The following is a 21,389-nucleotide window of genomic DNA, read 5'->3' as shown; positions in this document are numbered from 1 at the left end:
ATGACTGGAACATTTGCAGCACATTACGCTAAACATTGACAAGCTGGAAGGAAGAGGGAAAACCAATATTAACCAACATATCTCACAGAGTGAGTTGCAGTTATGAAATTCAACTGATCTCACAGCTTTTTACACATCAGCGTTCCTATGTTATGAGGTCCAGGCATATTTTGATAAATTTTTTCTTCAGAAATGGGATCCACGTATTCGGAATAGGGGACTTCCCTCAGGCATTCCCCTCCGTTCTTCTTAAAGATTTTTTCCGTGAAAGATGACGTGCATTCGGCGAAACAGAACTTGCATCCTTCATCCCTTGCAATTTCCCATAATCTGAAAAATGCTTTCAAATTTTGATACAACGTTCATTTCTTTTCAATCTGACGTCACTGTTATGACCGCCCTCTAAAGGAGTTGTCGTGGCACAAATTTTGAATAAAATCTATATTTATTTGGAATCCCATGATATTTTTTGCAACGTAATGAAATTCCTTCTGAATTTAAATTTAATCTTTTCTAAAAGCTAAAATGTCTTTATCAGATAAAATTTTGAAATTGGGTTTGCATTTGAATTTAAGGAAAGTGGTGGTAATATTTACTGTGGGTCATTTGGCAAGTGTCCGTCTTTAACCCCGTTCTCAAATCACCTAACTGACTCGCAAACCGCCATTCTAAGTCCAGTTCACAAAATACTTGCAACGTATCGTTAATTATATGATTTCGGACAATTTTAAATATTTGTAACTTTATACTTCTTGCAAATTGCTTCACCGATTCCCATTCTAATGAAATCTTCGTGTACCGACAGTATTTCACATTTCACAAACTTCTCATTCCCGGCTCGTGTGGCAAGTGCGTTTTCCGGACCTTTGCTGATGAACTCAATCACCTTTGCAACAACAAAGTTCAAGTAATATTGATAAACAGGAAATATTCCGCATGTATTATGACATAATAGGAAATAACAAACCTACTTTAAATACTTGCTGCAATTTTGGGGGCAAGTCAGTGTTTTCGAAACTATTGTTTTCGTAAGTGAGTGTAGTGTGAGGTCCGGAGTTGATCGAAATTCCACATACGCGGTTCGTAATTGGATCGTAGGCACATATTGAATTCCCATCTTTCAGACACGCCTTAATACACATAGCAATGTTGCACAAACGTAAAATTTGTTATGAATAAGACTAGGTGCTCGTTTTTGTCGTCAAAACAGACAAACCAGCGATCCTGTATGCCATGCGGTTGCATGAAACACTTCAGCGTTCATTATTTTATTTATTTATTTACCACTCCCGGATTCGAACCCTTGATATCCTGGCCATGAATCCTGATCAGGTTTTTTCATTCTTACCTCCGCAAAACCAACAGTGCCCTTGATAGCGAGCTCTGGTGGCAATTTCAATGCAGTAACCAGGGGTTCGTACTTCAAAAATTGCCCCAATAACATTTGTTTCACGGTGCCAATGTCGTCCATCGTTAGTCGACGCCAATATATTCCTTCTTGACCACCAGGCAGTTTCAGTAAATGATTTGACAATTCCATCACTTATTTAACTCATTTGAAGTAACTTTCCCTTTCGGCACAAATGGTATTACGTTTATACAACCTTCAATTTTAAATGTTACTAGAACAACTTTATGTCCACGCTTCTGATTTTATAAAACATGTTTCGCTTTTTATTAAAGCATCTTCAGTTCTACAAATAACATAAACAGAAAAGACATAGTTAGATGCTAAAATGATAAAACGATAAAACTGGCCGAACAGTAGAAACCTCTGGTGCTAGCATACTGGACGACGCTCTGAGCTGGTGATGCGAGTGACCTACTTTTTTATCACCACAGGCTAACATTGCTTAATCAGGCCAAACAACGATAAAAAGTTTATAATAAGAAATCATATAAAAAATAAAAATGAAATGAAATGGGCGGGGCTCACGTGTCACGTGAAAGAAGTGTTGCTGGTTAGGTAGATTTCATGAAGTAAAAACATTTTATTGCTTTATACAACCTTCCTACAAATTGGATTTGCAGCAGACCAAGAACTCCACTGAATTGATAAGTTTACTTTTACTCATAGCGTAAGCTCGAACACTTAAACATGTTTCAAAAATTGTTAAAAAATTTCTCAAGACTCGCTTCTCGCTTGTAAATAACTCGTAAAAAAATAAAGTTTTGTTCAACTTGACTCGCGGTTGACTGGAGAGGCGCTATAGTATTAACAACACTAACTGAACATTTGTCAAATACGCCTAATCTTTACAATTAGAGATCAACTGAAAACAAACCGACGCCCAGATCACTTTTGGCTGACTCAGCTGCAAACAATTGACCATGTCTTTTTACCTACTTAATTTAAATGAATATTTTCACAGAACAGGATGCAATATCATTTAACCCATAACAACCCAATTTGATTCCTGTTTGCTTTTTTGACGCATTGTTTTTGCGCTGTCGCTTTATACGCAGGTCGAAGTCACGCTATGACCGTATTTGCACTATTGCACTTACTGTATGTAACTTTGTTTACCTTTTTTTGTATATTTTGGGCGATATAACATTAAACTATGGCGTTTTGTTTTAAATTTTGTTTACAAACAATACTACCGTGAGTTTCAGAGCAAAAGATCTCAAAACCAAGAAAATTCAAAAACAAGATTACGACAAGCGACGTCAGGTACGACCTCCACCTAAACTTTCCCCGGAAACGTACGCTTGGATCGGTGGAGGGGGGGGAGGTAATGTACGTTCTTCAACCTCACTTCCACGATCTTATAAACTACAACCATACATTAAGCACACAGCACGAAGGTAATCCCATCCGAAATGTTTATGCAGTAAGTTTCTGTACTCCGCAAGAGCGGTTCAATGTCATTGTGTTTGTTGCTGGAAAACCCACGATATATATTCCACAGAGTGAGTTGCCGTTATGAAATTCAACTGATCTCACAGCTTTTTACACATGAGTGTTCCTATGTTATGAGGTTCAGGCATATTTTGATAAATTTTCTTTCCAGAAATGGGATCCACGTATTCGGAATAGGGGACTTCCCTCAGGCATTCCCCTCCGTTCTTGTTGAAGATTTTCACCGTGAAAGATGACGTGCATTCGGCGAAACAGAACTTGCATCCTCCAGCCCTCGCAATTTCCCATAATCTATAGATATGATATAGTTTGTAACCAACCCAACTAGTGATACTCAGAACTTTTGCATCCTCGACCAGAGACGGACACGGCGAATTAAAGAAATTGAAGATGATGTTTAGTGAAATACGTTTGTCTCAAAAGTAAGCCGACCGACATTGACCTGAAAATACTTCTTCCCGTAAATTTGTACAACATTTAAAACTCACTTTTTGCAAAGTGCTTCACCGATTCCCTGTCTTATGAAATCCCCGTGCACCGACAGTAATTCACATTTGACAAACTTCTCAATCCCTGCTCGTGAGGCAAGTGCATTTTCCGGTCCTTTGCTGATGAATGAAACCAGCTGTTTAACAAAAACAGATAATCACCCATTATAAAATGGCGTATTAGTATTATATTGTTGGGCCTTGAATCGCTCTGATGTAAAACTTAATCTGAATTCCCAGAACATGAAGTGAAAACAAAAGGTCCGAAATCTTTGCATCTAAAACTTAATTTGTTTCATTGATTTTCCATTTTTGCACAAATACACGACATGAGTAAGTTGCAAATAGCTGCTGGGCATATCTTTGACTTTAATGTTGTCTCAAAGAATCCCGCGAAATTCTCAACCGGTTGACTATATTACGCACAGTAACCAGTCTAGAAAGGCAGTTAAACAGTTAACGAAGACTTTTACACCTAAACAATTCTATTGGAATAAGAAACCGTTGAAGCTTCTAGCTCATAAGCTAAATCGATTTTTCGAACAAATCTGCTGACGTCATTCAGAGGCTCGTTGGTTCATGAATGCACATGTCCTAAATTTATAAATATAGAGAGAAACGTACTTTAAATGCTTGCGCCATCTTCAGGGGCAGTTGTGTCTCTTCCGACCAGTCTGTATATTTGTTTATTGTGTGAGGGCCGGAGTTGATCGAAATTCCACATACGCGGTTCGTAATCGGATCGTAAGCACATATTGAATTCCCATCTTTCAGACACGCCTTAATGCACATAGCAATGTTTCATCTGTGACCAAACTGTGAACTGTAAGTATTTAATTTACTAAATTGTTATCGAGCGTATCTTTTTATCTGTTTCCTGTCAAATAACCACAGTTTGATTTTCACGTTTCTTTACCACCGCTGGGATTTGAACCCGTATTATCCTGTTCAGGGATTTGCTTTTCCACTTGGTAAATATGCCAAGCGTCTCATCCCAACATGGGCCAGGCGTTGACATAATTTAGCGTCACACAGAAAATTGTTCGTGCCACAATAGTTGAATGTAATTTTACTGTACATTTCGATGCTTTTCGGTGATACTATTTGCACGTCAATGATTACAAGTAGGTAGTTCATTAACTAAAGTGTAAACATTACCAGGTTTGTCCACTTTTACCCACGTGACCCACTGGGTCACCTCTCAAACTTGTGATAAATTTTGCCCAACCCTGGTCCTGACCAATTTTTCCAATCGTTTTACCTTGGCGTAACCGACCAATCCCGCGTCGGCTTCTTCTCGCGTCAAAACCGCAGACAGGTCATTGTATTTCACATAGTGATCAAGGAGCATTTCCTCCACCACGTGGATGTCGTCCATTGTCAGTCGTCGCCAGAATATTTCGCCATTATTGTTAGGCAGCTTTAACAAGGGGTTTAACTTCTCCATTTCTTACTCCTAACTATGTTAAACCATGTGCAGTTTACATGGCATAACTTCAGTTATTATAACTTAATGTTTATGTTACGTTCAGATTTGCTGTAGGGTGTGGTGGGCATAACGTGACAAGTTTACTTTTAAATGAATGTCAACATATTGACAAACTCCACTGAAGTTGTAGGACAATTTATTGAGTCTCTTTTGCGTGAAAAGTTAGCAAAACAGCTGGTTAAAGTTAGATATCATTCTTAGTTTTAATAACTTTATCTTAAGCAACTCGACCCGTTGGTATTAACGATGTTTACGTGTTCACCTTTGACCGACTTCGTTTCAAATCTACGTCAGTATTGCAAAATTCTTTCCATTGCCAACAATTACAAACTGCTGCTTCTGTTTTAAACAATTAACTTTTAAAGTTTTAAGTCATCAGGCCAGCAAGTAGCTTTGAAGGAAACGTTAATCTTAGTTGGTTTACGCTAACATTATAACCGACTTTCCACGTTATTTTGTTCCCTCCTGAACAATGTGGGTCAGGTAACATGAAACACGCTTCGGCAAAACTCTGTGACTGCAGCGCACCGGATACTTGTTGCTGCAGTGCGACTTTCTTTCATCGCCTTTTTCTATTTCACGCGTCACTTGTCATATGTTCCGCTTCATTAATTTTGTGTTAATATTTCTATAGTTTCTCATTTTAAATTTTTCAGTTACCACATTTCGCTCACGAATAATACAAACAATTTGGTGGAAAGATTTGTGCGTTTGAAGCTGACTGCCGTTGATTGAAAGCAGTGATTTTTTATTTTATCTCCTGTGGCAGGCAGCCTTACGGTTGTGTTGCGCTGCTGCCGCAACAACCTCAGTTAATAACTAACTAAAATAAGTAATGCCCGAATGAGAACTCTCCGCATAAAAATTCCCTTCTTTCTTGCACGCCCTTCTACACATGACAACATGACATCCATCACCAAATCGTGAACTGTAAGGTTTTGTTGTAATTACTAAATTCATGTCGATCCACTCATTTACTGTTCGTCGAGGAAACATCGGCAAAACAACTTCAGTTTAAAATTAACTATCAAATTTATCAATGCTCGGATGTTAACTCTCCGCAAACAACGTGGCCAGGTCGAAATGCATCGCTGCTCTCCCATCACAAAGTTTACCAAAGAAAACTGTGCACATGGTGAGATAGGTTATACCACAGTCATGGGGACAACAATTGCAAACACAACAAATATTAACTTCATCCGTTTTGTTGACGTTTTAATGAAACAGGATACAGTGTCTAAAAATAATAACATCACAACCCTACCCGCGTCCCTGCTATTGTTGCCTCGGTAATCGTTCAAGCGACGAATGCCAGTTACAAATGCACGCGTATACGGCAACCTATCAATTCCAAACCAAGGAAGCAGATTGTGTTCTACAACATACGCCAACACAACTCGAAATGTCTCCGGTCGTTTGTAAGTCGCGTTACGGTCGTTACGAAAAGTCGTCACGCATCTGACAGTCGCTGTACAAAGCACACACAATCTCCAGTCATGTAAATTTCGGAAATCACAACGAAAATAGTCATCAGGGAAACTCAAACTGACTCGAGCGAAGGCATTTAGCAAACTTTTACAAACATTACGTCATAAATAAACAATACTGTGTGAAAATCGAAGCAACTTTGCAACATTACAATGCATTGAAATGCTAAATCTCTTCCAAAATAAAAACATGACGTACAATGAACTGGACGAATGTCTACGATTGTTAATTAATATTTAGTGATCGAAGCAATTCAGTCCTATATCAAAAACAACGCACTGAATGGGGTTTTAGGTGTCATACATGTACCTTGACGATAGTAAGCAGGCACAACATGGTCGTCTAATATTCACAACTCTTTACACATGAGAGTGGCAACACTGTGCGGCTCCGGATACTTTGTCAAAACTCTCTCGCCAGAAATGCGATCCGTGTATTCGGAATAGGGGACTTCCTTCAGGGATTCTCCACCGTGCTTTTTGAAGATTTTTGTTGTGAATATCGAAGTGCATTCGGCGAAGAAGAACTTACAACCTTGTTCCTTCGCAACCTCCCACGATCTGTTCGTATTTCGTTTATGATTTGTTTCACATAACCCTATGTCTACACATTGTGTTGGAAGGTGACAAATCACAAAATCAACCTTAACCGCATTTTACACACATTAAAATTGATAGGTTTAGGGCCACTGGTTGGCAGTTTTATTAGCAGCTTTTTACACGATATAAATTCGGAACAAATTGTTGATAAAGCATTAAAACATTACATACAGTTTCGAAACAAATAAAAATCAACTATATAACTCACTTCGTACAGAGAGCTTCACCAACACCCATTCTAAAGTAATCTTTGTGGACTATCAGGTATTCCCCCTTCAGGTACTTTCCCTCACCTGCTCTCATGGCAACGGCCTTGTCATGTCCCTTCGACATGAATTCCACCACCTAATCATAGGAGAGGGATTAAAACTTGGAGTAAAATCAACGGCACGTTTTCTAAAGTGCTGAAGCAAAATACGCAAATTCACGCCTTTTCTGGTCCGGTTTGACCGTGTATTTGCCCCTGGCATTCCATGCTTTTAAACTCAAATGTACGCATTGGTCAAAGGCCCCCATTTCAAATTTAAAACGAGCTTTTTTATTTTCACATGTAAATTAAAACATATTGAATCCATAAATGAATTCAACCAAAAAACAATATTGTGCTTGATGTTGCTACCCGGTTCTAAATTGGCGGCAAAGTATTAACTTTGCCAGGATGTCAGCTATTTTAAGATCAACCAGAATGTTTTAAATCAAATTATTGACGTACTAACTCTGAACAACTGGGCCATCTTTAAAGGTAGATCCAGTCCTTCTCCCCAGTTGTTTGAACTTTTCTTCGCTGTGTGAGGTCCTGAATTGATAAACATTCCGATCATCCGATTGTTGGATGAGTCGTAGGCACAAACTGAGTGACCATCCTGTATGCAAGTCTGCGTACACACATTTATAGTAATTTCCATGCATAAATTGTTGGATAATTGTGTTGATGATTGTTGCAAATACTAGTAGTATATTTATTGTTTGGCGTACATGAACATTATCTAAGAACATGAACATTATCTGCTAGTTTGACCCAGCACGGTTTTATTCTGCTTCCAGAGAGACAACAGCGCTGTTGGTCGCATTTTTTTACGTTATTGAAAATGTCATTTAGTGCAATTATTGCCTTCCTTATAGTGCAAAAAAAATCCTTGCTGATTTGGGAGAGTTTTCGAACTCAGACAATCAAGGGCGAAACTTTCCTACATGATATATGAGTCGAGCGACTTTTGTCGTTCTGCCAATTACTGCAACTTTTTTTTGACCACCCAGGATTCGAACTGTTCTCACGAATCTCGGCCAGGTTATATTCTTGGTACGTGGGTCGGGCGCTTGATCTATGTTGTAAATTGCTTGCCAAAGTTGTTTTATTTTTTTTTTTTATTTTTTTTTTTTTGGGGATTTATTAAACCCAGGTCATTCGGTCTCTTGACCAATGCTGCCAATCACCCGCCCAGAAGTTGTTTTAAGTTACCTTGGAGTGATCAACTAAGCCAACAACAGCGTCCTCTACTGGAAGCTCCAGGGCCACACATACGGGTTCATGTTTTATAAGCTGGCCGGTTACCATCTCTTTCATGACCTCAAAGTCATCCAAGGTCAAACGGCGCCACAAAATCTCCCCTTTTCCATCGGGAAGAGACAACAGATGGTTGGAATTTACCATTTTCAATTTAGTTGCTGTTAACTGCTTATACTACAAACTTCTCAAACCGGATATCTGACCTTGCCGTAAGAACTAAAATGCACATTGCTGGAAATAGTTTTGAATTTGTTTGGTGTAAATACATTATGTTTTGAATAAAAAAGCCAAAGCTAAGATGCTGTTAATCATTTTCAGTAAACGTTTCGAACCTACACTTGCAACCTGCTGTAGCAGTACTGATGATGAACCTCATCTTAGCTTTGGCTTTTTCATTCAAAGTTATTAACTCCACTTATTTTGCACCCAAGTACATTATGTTTTTCCAACCATTTTAGGTTGTATTCTGCCTTCAGTAATAAGTTGCCCCAAACGTCAAAGTGGACCAGGTTTATTTGTGCTGCATGTTAACATACAAGTAGTTTTTGTAAAAGTTTGAGGTTTCATTTAACATTATTATACACATTTCACATCATGGCTTCCACCCAACATTTAAAGAAATGCAGAGATTACGGATTAAACGTTGTTTGCTCGTAAACCAGCAGACGATAAGTTTACTCTCAACTTTTTCGTTACTTTAAGAAACGCTCTTTTGGCAAGGTTTGAACCAGACCATTTAACAGCCCCCCAATAAAACAAAAATCGCCAGAAACCAATCCTGTCTTTTAAATTAATCTCTATACAATTCATCTTTAAACGCGTCAGCCAACAGCGCCAGCGAACTTTCTCGAAACACGGTGGAAAGGATTTAACTTTAGAAAACTGAGTCGCGGTTGAATGCGTTATTGCGGAACCGAATGCATTGCCAGCAAAGTTGTCGTCACGCATTAACGGATCGCTCGCACGTCATACCCACGTGGTTTATAATTATCTTCGTGAGTTTAACTGCTATGTGAATATTACCAATTGTGTGGTATTTTGACTGCTGTTAACTGCCCTGTAAATGTGTGGGTGTCAGCTAAGCTTATTACTTTATATTCTTACAATTATTTCGACACGAATACAGAGAAATACAACAAACACACATCATCGAATGATGGAAGACATTGATGTCAGTAATTTCATCCCAGGCAAAAATATATCTTAATCCCGGCCAACCCACGTTTATGTAAGTTTCTTACTTGCCCGGCCAATGTACGCACTTAATCAAGTAGTAGCTGAGTAAAACTTTTAAATCAATCTTTCAGACAGCTCTTTTAAAGATGTTTTTATTTTTGTCAGAAAAATATATTTCGCCCTGAAAAGGGCATCATCAGTTTCTGCAAAGTGTACAAAACAGCGTAAAATAACGAAGTAGAAGTCTGCCACATAAAGGAAAGTACCTTGATAAAAATTAAAAAAATTAAAAAAAATTAAAAATTAGATAATGCAAATAAAAACCTGGATATGTAAGAAAAGAACTAGTAACTGACTGCCAGTATAATTCCAACAAAAAATATGTCGCCCAAAACCTGACAAAACTCGCGAGCAAGTCCAACATCTGAATGTACACGTCACAGGATATACGACGCCAAAAAATGCAACGAACCGTAAAGAGGAAAAAACACTACAAAGAAGGGAACACGAGATTCGAACTTTTGAGCCTTTAGGCGGACAATGATTGTTGGCAGTGCCACACAATCGTGACGACATAAAACGCTAGAGCAAAACACGAAGAGCAATTGAAAACAAACAAGGCACATTGCAAATATACTATTTGCATACAGGTGTGATCATACTCTGCACGTTGATCTGTGCCCGTGTCCTATGCAACCACATTTTTTTTAATTTTTTTAATTTTTATCAAGGTACTTTCCTTTATGTGGCAGACTTCTACTTCGTTATTTTACGCTGTTTTGTACACTTTGCAGAAACTGATGATGCCCTTTTCAGGGCGAAATATATTTTTCTGGCAAAAATAAAAACATCTTTAAAAGAGCTGTCTGAAAGATTGATTTAAAAGTTTTACTCAGCTACTACAGATACGGTATCGATCGACAGCCTACCAGGGTGGCTTGGTTCACCGATCCGGTGTTGTTTATTGTATTTTCATCGGCTTAATCAAGTAGTATTAACAAACGTGGTTTAGTACGGTTTCGATATAACAGACCCTTAGGAAAAATGTCAAAAATGAGGCATCGCGAAGCAATGGTTAACATTTCCATGTGTGCGTCGGGAGACTCCTTCATTTCACAAATTTCAATTCCGATTTCAACATCGTATTTGGTCTTGCAAAACCGACTTTTTAGCTGTTGCAGTGAAAACAACGATAATAAAATTGGAACACTTGGCACAAAAGATTACAAATTCACAAACTCCTTGCACATGAGAGTGGCAAGACTGTGTGGCTCCGGATACTTTGTCAAAACTCTCTCGCCAGAAATGCGATCTGTATATTTGGAATAGGGAACTTCCTTCAGGGATTCCCCACCGTGCTTTTTGAAGATTTTTGTTGTGAATGTCGAAGTGCATTCGGCGAAGAAGAACTTACAACCTTGTTCCTTTGCAATCTCCCACGATCTGTTAAATGTTCGTGTCAAACGGTTGCCCTTTTCATACAACACCAATTACTTTTAATGCTATTTATTCCATAACACACTTACTACGTCACATGTTAACCTTTATCTTATTCTAACCCTAAAGTAAAACCATTACTCTGACTCTTCAAGTTTTTTGCATTTACATGAACTTAATAGAAATGTTGGTCTCGGGCCAACGGGTTTACGAGTTACAAATTTGCACCAATATATTACGGCCCAACTCAACTTCATCGAACGAGGAAACGGAATGAAACGATGATACGTATGATTCAAATTATTTGTAATTAACGATATAACTCACTTAGTACAGAGAGCTTCACCGAGACCCATTCTAAAGTAATCTTGATGAACTATCAGGTATTCCCCCTTCATGAAACTCTCCTCTCCTGCTCTCTTGGCAACGGCCTTATCAGATCCCTTCGACATGAATTCCAACACCTAACCATAGGGAAGGTATTTACACTTGCAGTAAAATCAACGGCACGTGTACCTTTCTTTATTTTTTGACCACACCGGGATTCGAACCCAGGATATCCTGGCAACGAATCCCGATCAGGTTTTCTGCTATACGGGTATATTGACATTGAGTATACTTTTACTCAAATACATAAGCAAAATGGAAAATTTGGGTGTTCTTGTGGTTAGGTGTAACTTTTTATTTAGACCCCTGTCATTCCATGGTCTTGTTGACGCTTTTGGCTCGAAATATTCAGGTGTTTTGAGAACAACCAGCATGTTTTTAACGAGTTTAGTTTCACAAAACTACAGATGTACTAACTCTAAACAACTGGGCCATCTTTAAAGGTAGATCCAGTCCTTCTCCCCAGTTGTTTGAACTTCTCTTCGCTGTGTGAGGTCCTGAGTTGACAAACATTCCGATCATCCGATTGTTGGATGAGTGGTAGGCACAAATTGAGTGACCATCCTGTATGCAGACCTGCGTATACACATTTACAATAAATTCTTCCCACTGATAAAATGTTGGATAATTGTATAGATGGTTGTTCAAATACTTGCAGTGGGCAATTGTTTTTTTAGTTCCTTTCATACATACATATTTTTTAACCACAGTTACCTTGGAATGGTCGACGAAGCCAACAACAGCGTCCTCTACTGGAAGCTCCAGAGCGACGCTTAGCGGTTCGTATTTTATAAACTGACCGGTTACCATCTCTTTCATGACCTCAAAGTCATCCAAGGTCAAACGGCGCCACAAAATTTCCCCTTTTTCATTAGGAAGAGACAACAGATGGTCGGAATTTTCCATTTCAGTTTAGTTGCTGTTCACTGCTTATACTGCATGAAAACGTTCTCAAACCGGGGTTCTAACCTAACCGCAAGAACTAGAATGCACATTGCCAGAAATAGTTTCGGATTTTTTTGATGTAAATACATTATATTTATTCCAACCATTTTAGGTAGTATTCTGCCTTCAGTAATAAGTTGCCCCCAAACGTCAAAGTGACCAGGTTTATCTGTACTGCATGTTAACATACAAGCAGTTTTTGTAAAAGTTTGAGGTTTCATTCAACATTATTATACACATTTCACATCATGGCTTCCACCCAACATTTAAAGAAATGCAGAGATTACGGATTAAACGTTGTTTGCTCGTAAACCAGCAAACGATAAGTTTACTCTCAACTTTTTCGTTACTTTAAGAAACGCTCTTTTGGTAAGGTTTGAATCAGACTGAACTTTTAACAACTCCCAAATAAAACACAAATTGCCAGAAACCAATCCTGTCTTTCAAATTAATCTCTAAACTCTTATTCTCTAAACGCGTCAGTCATCAGCATTAGCGGACTTTCTCGAAACACGGGGGAAAGGATTCAACTTTAGATTACCTGACGTTAAACTGACGCCTCGACTTTTGCTGATTCAGCTGCAAACAGTTTTAGCCTTGTGGCATCCGTCCAGCTCAGTCCAGTCATGGTTGAATGCGTTATTGCGAACCGAAGTCATTGCCAGATAAGTTGTCGTCACGCATAAACGGAACGCTATGGCCTAGGGCCCTCTAGGGTCTAACTGATCGATGAACCACAAGCAAACCTCTGTAAAACTCTACTCAACATGCAAGTGGACATTTCTAAAACTCCTGAAATTTAAAATGGGTGCTCTAATTTTTTCATTCTTTTTCGTGGGTGCTGCAGATTTAATGCAGAGAAAGATAGTTGAAAAGCTGTTGTGTTTTATGATGGGACTCTGGTGAACTTTCGTCACTGGTCACCGCTTGTGACAGCAATTCCCATCAAATTCATCAATTCCGTCTTAAAGGGGTTAAAAAATGAGAGAGAATATTAGTCACAATATCTCCCTTTCGTAACAAGTGAGTCAAGTCCTGGATGGCAAAATTTACTAGAAGATGAAAGTTTTTGTTCAAACATTTAACTAACATATACTTCCCTGCATTTTACATCTGTTCTTTAACAACGCCACACCCTTTTAGAAGCATTTGGTTTAGCTGAAAGGACATTCTTATAACTTCCCTCGTTTAAACTCTGTTCCTTCCTGCTTAACCCATTCAACTGTGTTAGAAGTATGGCAAGCGACATCCGCACCAAACGCTTTGGGTTTACAACACTCAGCATTATCACTTAAATCACGGTTTCCCAAACCGACTTTCCACGTAAATCATGTGGGGCAGTGAACATGAAAAGCACTGCCGCGAAACAACCAGAGGGATGTTAGTTGACAAAAAAAAATCGCCAGTTAACAAAAGTTTAAACGGACGTGACTCGGCCGCCTTACGAGGTAGCGACTTACTTTTTTCACACAAAGATAGATCACAGGCTGAACTTTCCAACGAAAGAAAAATCAAAAAAAAATTTGCATTAATATTCGAATATGAATATGACATGTTTGCTATGTCATAACCACAAGTAAACATCGATTTCCGTTGACATCCTTGAGGGTAGATATTCTTTGGCGTCCATACTATCTAAAAATATCAAACTTTTTCGCGAGGAAAAACGGAAAGCTTCTCAAATTTGAAGAATATTAACCATAACCCCCTATACTTTTCCACGTTTTGCGCCCGCCGCGAAAGGTAACAAAAAAATTCCCAGTTAACAAAACTTTGGCCGCGTGTAACTCTGCCATCTTATAAGCCAGCGACTTACTTTTTTCACACAAACATAGATCACAGGCTGAACTTTGATTTTTCTTTCGTTGGAAAGTTCAGCCTGAGATCTATCTTTGTGTGAAAAAAGTAAGTCGCTACCTCGTAAGGCGGCCGAGTCACGTCCGTTTAAACTTTTGTTAACTGGCGATTTTTTTTTGTCAACTAACATCCCTCTGGTCGCGAAACAACCTCAGTTAAAAATTAACTAAAAAATACTGTCCGGGTGAGAACTCTCCCGCAAACAACGTGGCCAGGTCGAAGTGCATCGCTGCTCTCCCATCACAAAGTTTATCATATTCCAACCCTTTAGGTTCTCTCCTCAAGTAATCACTCAAAATTGAAAATATGTCAGTTGTCTTTTCTGTCTGTTAACAAAAACGCCTGCACGCATGATTTGAACTGCGGTTACAGCAAAGTGTTGACTTATAACAAGTTCGCTTATAATTTGTTCATTCTATAAACCTGAAAGTTATAGTTGAATACAGAACACGCCCACTGGAATGTCAATGATAAAATTTGCCCGTTGGGACCGCATGCGGGTAAAACGTTTACTGTTATATAACTGCTAGGTGGCGTTAGGCAGTTGCAGTCGTGGTTTTATTGTCAGATCGATTTTCCGACCCTTGAGCAGAAACCCTAATCGGGAATCTTGCCAAATTGGTCAAAAACTAGTGACTCCGAAACTATGCTTGACAATACAAGCAGAAATAAACTGAAAGGAGGAACAGAATGAATGCCCTCTAGAAGCCCCTTCGCTTTCGTTTCCTGCGAGAAAATACAGAAGATGACATAATCCCTATTTAAACATGTGAAGGTCTTCCATTTTAAGGAAGGTCAGAAACGGTTTTCGGTCCTATTGAAAAGTCATGTCTCTTGGGTTGCATCAAGTCTGTGATGAGGTAACTTACAACAAAATACTGGCGCTAAAAGTAAACGATGACCTGGGCTGGAAATAAGATTTACTTAAAAACGTTTGGGAAGATTTGAGAATATTTCAGTGTGTTACCACTGGAAACCCACATTTCTATATTCGGGGCTTTATGTAAGCGATCACTGGCAAGCAGCTTTACACTGAATGTTAAGAGAAAGGTAACCAGCCTTGTATTACTCGTTGTGAGAATTGTTTGGTTTCGTGTTGTAGCTCATTTTTATATGCGATATATAAAATCAACGCATAAGACGATAAAGGCACAGCACTGCAACGTTATTGGAGATATTTTGCTGTACTAACCTGGCAATCACATTTTAAACAGCACAAATGCAAGCAAAGGTCTATTTTTCGATTCCCAATTCAATACTATTCAAAAACAACCTGCACTGCTGTTGTGAGTTGTTATTTATCATCTGTATTTGCATGAGCCAAATGGTTGCAAAGGAGATTCAAAGTTTATGGGGTTGAACGTTAGTGGTTCGCATATCTGGCATCTCTTACAAACAAAGCATCCAGTTCCCACGCTTTTAGCTTCACCTGATGGGCGTAGAGTTACCTAAGGCCGCCCACCAGTTGATTGAAGCGCTTTATGCCGCTGGCTTGTGTATCGAATTAACCACTGTATACAGGTGTAATTGTGTAGGAGGTTGATCTCATCTGTGTCCAGTGGTAGTAGCAAAACTGTCTGTTCCGATTTGTTGCACAGAAAGTTGAATATGTCGAAAGTTGTCGTGTATACAAAACTGCACATAAAAATAGGTTGCGTTGATGTCAAGTGTTTTTGTTTTGAAACACCTTTTCTGCGGCTCACTTTGAAAAGGCGTTCAGGAAACGTTGATTTCGTTTGCAAGTTTTTACCCTGGAAATCATTGACCCCAGTGAATATTGCAGCTTGGTTGGTTGATTTGCAATGCAACAAATTTATGGCTTGTGATAGTCAGTTGTTTGTACAGCGATCCAGCAACACGCATGCGGTAGAATAGGTTTTGTGAAGTCTGTTGCACTGTAGGTAGTCATATAAGTATGGGCAGAAGCAAAGAGTTTCGTCAAACGTTTTTAATGAACAAAAGCGATCATCCGCCAAACTCCATTGGTCGAAACCCAATGCACACAAACACTGAAATCGTAAATATACTGACGCAACTAAATTAGGCCAATCAAACATTAACAAGACTTAAAACAGAAAAGTATTATGACGCAATAAAGCACAGGTGCGCGCGACATAAAGTGCTTTCGAACGCAGCCCTGAAAAGTTCAAAAGAGATGTTCGATTATTTACGTCTGTGACGTAACACTGGAGGTGGAGCGTGTAATTGCCAGGCGTGAAACACATTATGACATCATTTTGTCTACCATTGTCTGAGCAGGCGAGAAGAGCGCGTTGATTGTCAATGAGCGCGGTGGAAGTAATTGTTTTCTAATTGTGTAAATTAAACATGTGTTTGTGTAATACCTTGAAATATATCATTATTTTTATGCAGGTTTATAGCAGACAGGCCAATAGTAAACCAGACTGTTGTTAAGGTTGCGGTGCAGTTAAACAGTGTCGTATACAATATTTAATATACAAGCAAGTCGTGCCAATAATATGTGATTTCTGTTAGCTACAGACAAATGGCCACTGTTTCGACCTACAATGTTTAATGTTTTCAATGTTTAAGTAACAAACCGTGACGCTTTATGGTAAGGTTTATTCCAAGGTTCTAACGTTTGTTTTGTGCAGTAAAGTGAAATAAGTTCTGTTCTTCCAGTTCAACGTTCGTAGCTTGAAAAAGTTCGGTTAACTCACAAGCTTTGAGTTCATGCAAGTTTTCAACAATTTAGTGGAATCGGGAACCGGAGACAATTAGGCGTTGTCTTGTTTTGGCTCGAGATCAGCAAGCTGTCGTGTTCGTCGATTTGCGCGGAAGAAAGTTTGAGGTTTCTCACAAACGCAAACACGAAACGGAAACATTGACAAGTGAAACTTACTTTGGTGCTGAGAAATAAATATTTCAGGACAAATCAGGGTTGAACCGGGACAGCGGAATGATCAACAAAATTAATTTTCCATTGAATTCGTATCTTCGTAATATGCGGTATGTGAGAGAAAAACTTAATTTAGACCACAGGAATCAACCTATTTGATAGGTGGTACAGACGGATCTGTCTTATTTAGTCAGGTATCCAAAATTACTCACAAAGAGTGATTGATGATCAGTGTGAGTGTGATGACTTACAATATCACAGAGATATTAGTTTCGCCATAATGACATCATCATTTTCCGCCTTCGTTCAAAAAGAAACTGTATTTTACTTGATTCGTTGTGTGGATTGATAACCTAATGGCACAAACAAACAAGCGAACAGGAGTGTACAACAGTTCTGAAAAGCAATGTATCGTAAGGGAGTTTGTTTGACAAGTCTACATAAACATCAATTGGTTTTAAAGCGGACGGATCAATTTAAATCAACCGATAAGCCGCTATCACACAATCGCGGGACGCGCGAGGCTTTCGAACTGCCGGTAATCGAACGAAACAAACGCTCTATGACGTCACAGGCGATTTAGCAACTTTGGAATGGATCGTTTTTCAGCCCTTGGCGCGCCGTGAATGTCGACGGTTGGTGAAACCAGAAACTTTGTGGAGTGATTGCAAATAATTAGTTGTATATTTGTTGTTTGTAGTGTTATGCTGATAATATGTTGCAAACAGCTGTACCGCCGTGGCATTACGTCAAGTAGACACGTTGTTACTTGCCTTGTGGTCTTCTAAACCGATCTGAAATAAAAACCTTTAAACCGTTTTTTGACATAACATCTTCGTAACTTGTCAAAGTAATTAATGTGGATTTTTTTGTGTTAATCTCCACTCACTCTTTGAGTCATTACTTATTCCCAGTATGTGTTGAAGTACTGAGCGATGATAAGGCTTCAAGAATAAAGTGACGCATCGTGGAATGTATAACATTCATGCACAGTTAATTTATTGCAGGACCTGATGTTTAGTGCAAAGCTGCAAGGAATCAATAACTAAGAAACCTGTACGTATGTTACTTACAGTAGCTTAATACCCGAGTAGTTTTCAAGTCTTTAGTTGGTTTTCAACAATTACACCGTTTAGGTGATATTTCTCAGTGGTATTTGAGATGTAATAGGCGCTGAGTTTATGTAGAGAAAGATAATGGAAATGCCGTTGTGTTGTATGATGGGACTCTGGTGAACTTTCATCATTGGTCACCGCTTGTAACGGCAATTTCCATCAAGAGGACAGAAACTTAGTTCAAACATTGTCCAGCCAAGCATTAAGATTGTGAGTCAGTCGGTGGCTGATGTCCACATGCGTTTTCTCAAACCATATCAGCGACCTTAAAACAACAACCTATCTTTCTCTTGGCTTTTGGTTTTCCTCATTAGAGAGTTTATAAAACATGTGATGCATTATGGTCGACATTTGTGTCTCTAGCGACGTTGGTGACGCAGGGACTTGGTAATTATTGTCAGAAATGAGCACAAAATAGCCTTAATTTTGTGTCAATAGTCAAACATTTATGATAATAATTGCTAAATCCCTGCGCAACCAACGAATTGTACAAATATTAAACCACTAAAAGCGCATCGTTGTCTTTCGGGTCAGATGCCAAACTCGAGGTGAGAGATTTGTAAAGTCACGAGCTCCACAACCGCAGCGTATAGCTTGGCTCAAGTCTATAGGCCGACTCGTGAGTGCAGATAAAATGTTCAATTTGTGCTTGCAATGAAATATTAATGAAGTTCCTGTGTTAATTTGTCAGGAATCGATTTCTTTGTTTCTAAGTTTCGATCTGTTGGAGGAAAACGCCACTTATTAAATCACTTTTTCCTTATTGGTTGAGGAGAAACGCCCTTTCCTTGGTTGAGAGCAGTACCGTGTGGAGAGTAAACAAGCAACCAACTCGAATCAACGAAAACTAATGGTTGTTTGCACACCGGAAATGTACGTATTTTTCACTTCGTTGGTGCCTCATAGAAGTCACCAAAATAAAGACAATGCGAGCATTTTCTCGCACTTTAAAGCGAGTTTCGTGTCTGGCAACCTTCACGTAGTCGATGCCGCAGCATTAAAGCGACTCGGCAATAAAACTACAGTCTTTGTCAACAAAATATTGAACTTGGTTTTTCAAGCTCTTAGCTGTCGACGAACTTTAACTTTTCGCCGAACTGGCCCCGGGCTAAACTTGCGTTCCGTTGTTTTTTCTGCTTCACTTATTATTTTGTTTTACTTCGTCGTGGCGCCCAACTCGTCCACCGAGCGAATTCGTCATCCTTTGTGTTTACGTTCTATACCTGAGCCTTACCTTTATGACGTCATGTTGTCACCCGGTGGGCGGCGCCAGACTAATTTAACTGAAAAACGTCTGTTGGAAACGAAAAAGCCGTGGGAGTATGACATCATTATCCATGTGGGCAACTTTAGCCTGGCTGAGGGGAGGCGTCAGGTAGTGGTTCGTTATAGAACTGAGGTTCATTTGAAGTGTTGTAGGAGTGAGGAAGTCTAATAGCCCCGGTTGGAAACGAAACAAAATATATCGAAGTTACGCGGGGAAAGTTATTGCTCTATTCCAAGACCAGAACTGGTTTAAAGATCTTGATTCGTTACGTGTTTGTACATTGAACGCTTTGCGATGGGGTATTTTGTACGGATGTACACTACAAGCATTTTTAAGTAAGTTTTTCGATCAAACACCGATGTTTCACATGGCTTTGGTGATTATAACTAAAGATATTCCGCAATTCTGGAGCAAAAAGTTGAGAGTTCCTTTGGAATGCCTGTTGTTATTTGGCGTAATCAAGAAATTTTGATCTCAGTGTACTTTTTGTGTCAAATGTAACCGCAATGAAAATTTAAAACAGACAACAAAGTATGAAAAATTTCGTGAAGGATCTTTCAACATAATGCAACGCGAAGTACAACAAGCCAAAAAGCAACACGACAAAACCTATGTGTAACTTATTAAGTGTCGTTTATGAAAAATATTGTCCACTTAAAATGAGGCAACATCTTGTTGCATCAAATTACACGCGGAGTATTGGAAGAAGGGTTACCGGAAAAGCAGCCAAATACTAACATCACGTTTCCAGATGCATCGTTAACATGCTTCATTCGCTGAGCATCAATTCCAGTTGTTTGCTGTGCTTACAGAGCTTATAAAAGTTGATATGAGTTAGTGTCTGCTCAGACATAAAAATTCAAAGCTTTTCCAGCTGTCTTCTGTGGCGTTTGTGGATACGGAGGATATGCATTGTATGCTTTTGCCGGGATAAATTATTCAACACAAAATTTTCCAGTTTTAAACGGGAAAATCACTGTAGTTGAATTTGAATACTTCGAACTTCAAAACTTCAAAACACGCAAAGTTGAATTCGATCAGAAAATTTAAATGACAAGCTAAATATTGTTGTTATAGACGGTCGATAAAACACTAATATACCGCATAAAACGTGTATATGTTGGGTTACCGAGCTCTGCCTAACGGTTTACCAGGTCAGCATTTCTTCAAAACTGTATTAGACTGAATATTTCCTGTCAGCTATTGATGATCATTGGGCTATATTCAATGGAAATGTGATATCCTTAAGTTATGTGTGGTAATAATATCAGTTTAGCTGCATCAGAAACATTATGCTGGTTGTGGTCAAACAGTTCCTAAGTGTAGCAGGATCGTAATAGAAAGGCCAGTGGTTCAGCGATTTAAAATACATCGTGGAGTTCGTTGGTTTGTCCTCGGTTTAAACTTCCTGACTGCATAATAGATGGCTTAACTAGCAGAATTGATAGGAGTACAATGCTGCTCACTGCATATTGTTACGTCATACCATTGTTTATTCTTTGCGAAGAGAAAAAGTGCATTATACTTTGTTTGTCTTTTTCTGACCTTAAGTTTCGATGGCCAAGGTATTGTATCTATAAATAGAAGTTCGATAGACCTTGTGGCGTTAGCTTCTCTGTCCGTCATAGTGCAGTCATTTATAACGAGCGTTTAATTGCTTGAACCAAATGCACACCCCATGTTGGACGGGCTTAAGTCAACAAGCTACAACTGCTGCGTATTTGTTCACTGTGGGTTTCCCTTCTCCTTATTGTGGATGGTTGTTGGGAAGCGTAGTCGGGTTCAAGAGGCAGTTAGTCGCTCTAAAGTGGAAGTACAGGGTCTTGTTCTTGATGTGAATTCATTTGTTAGATGCCGAAGATATTTGTTTCAAAAAAACTTTTGCAGTCTTGCTCTTACAGGCTGTCCACG

At 39.0% G+C, this 21,389-nt stretch overlaps 4 protein-coding genes across 4 annotated transcripts; all 4 read right to left on the bottom strand.

Moving 5' to 3' along the window:
* Positions 1-119: 119 nt before the first annotated feature.
* Positions 120-1,471, bottom strand: LOC145901744 (uncharacterized). Its single transcript, XM_082989515.1, has 4 exons — positions 1,349-1,471; positions 972-1,130; positions 750-886; positions 120-330 (listed from the first exon to the last, which is right to left on the bottom strand). The coding sequence occupies exons 1-4, from the start codon at positions 1,469-1,471 to the stop codon at positions 120-122; spliced, it is 630 nt and encodes a 209-aa protein (XP_082845641.1).
* A 1,472-nt stretch (positions 1,472-2,943) lies between these two features.
* Positions 2,944-4,798, bottom strand: LOC145901740 (uncharacterized). Its single transcript, XM_082989510.1, has 4 exons — positions 4,613-4,798; positions 3,976-4,131; positions 3,352-3,488; positions 2,944-3,154 (listed from the first exon to the last, which is right to left on the bottom strand). The coding sequence occupies exons 1-4, from the start codon at positions 4,796-4,798 to the stop codon at positions 2,944-2,946; spliced, it is 690 nt and encodes a 229-aa protein (XP_082845636.1).
* A 1,879-nt stretch (positions 4,799-6,677) lies between these two features.
* On the bottom strand, positions 6,678-8,578 carry LOC145901739 (uncharacterized). Its single transcript, XM_082989509.1, has 4 exons — positions 8,387-8,578; positions 7,644-7,802; positions 7,136-7,272; positions 6,678-6,888 (listed from the first exon to the last, which is right to left on the bottom strand). The coding sequence occupies exons 1-4, from the start codon at positions 8,576-8,578 to the stop codon at positions 6,678-6,680; spliced, it is 699 nt and encodes a 232-aa protein (XP_082845635.1).
* A 2,255-nt stretch (positions 8,579-10,833) lies between these two features.
* LOC145901738 (uncharacterized) lies at positions 10,834-12,340 on the bottom strand. The gene is made up of 4 exons (XM_082989508.1): positions 12,149-12,340; positions 11,852-12,010; positions 11,375-11,511; positions 10,834-11,053 (listed from the first exon to the last, which is right to left on the bottom strand). Exons 1-4 carry the CDS (start codon positions 12,338-12,340, stop codon positions 10,834-10,836), a joined length of 708 nt encoding a protein of 235 aa, XP_082845634.1.
* Between the last annotated feature and the right edge of the window lie 9,049 nt (positions 12,341-21,389).

The sequence above is a fragment of the Ascidia mentula genome, chromosome 5, assembly GCF_947561715.1.
Source record: "Ascidia mentula chromosome 5, kaAscMent1.1, whole genome shotgun sequence".
NCBI classification, from domain to species: Eukaryota; Metazoa; Chordata; class Ascidiacea; order Phlebobranchia; family Ascidiidae; genus Ascidia; species Ascidia mentula.
Note: the sequence above shows the minus strand (reverse complement) of the source record. Positions and strands in the feature narration are given on the sequence as shown.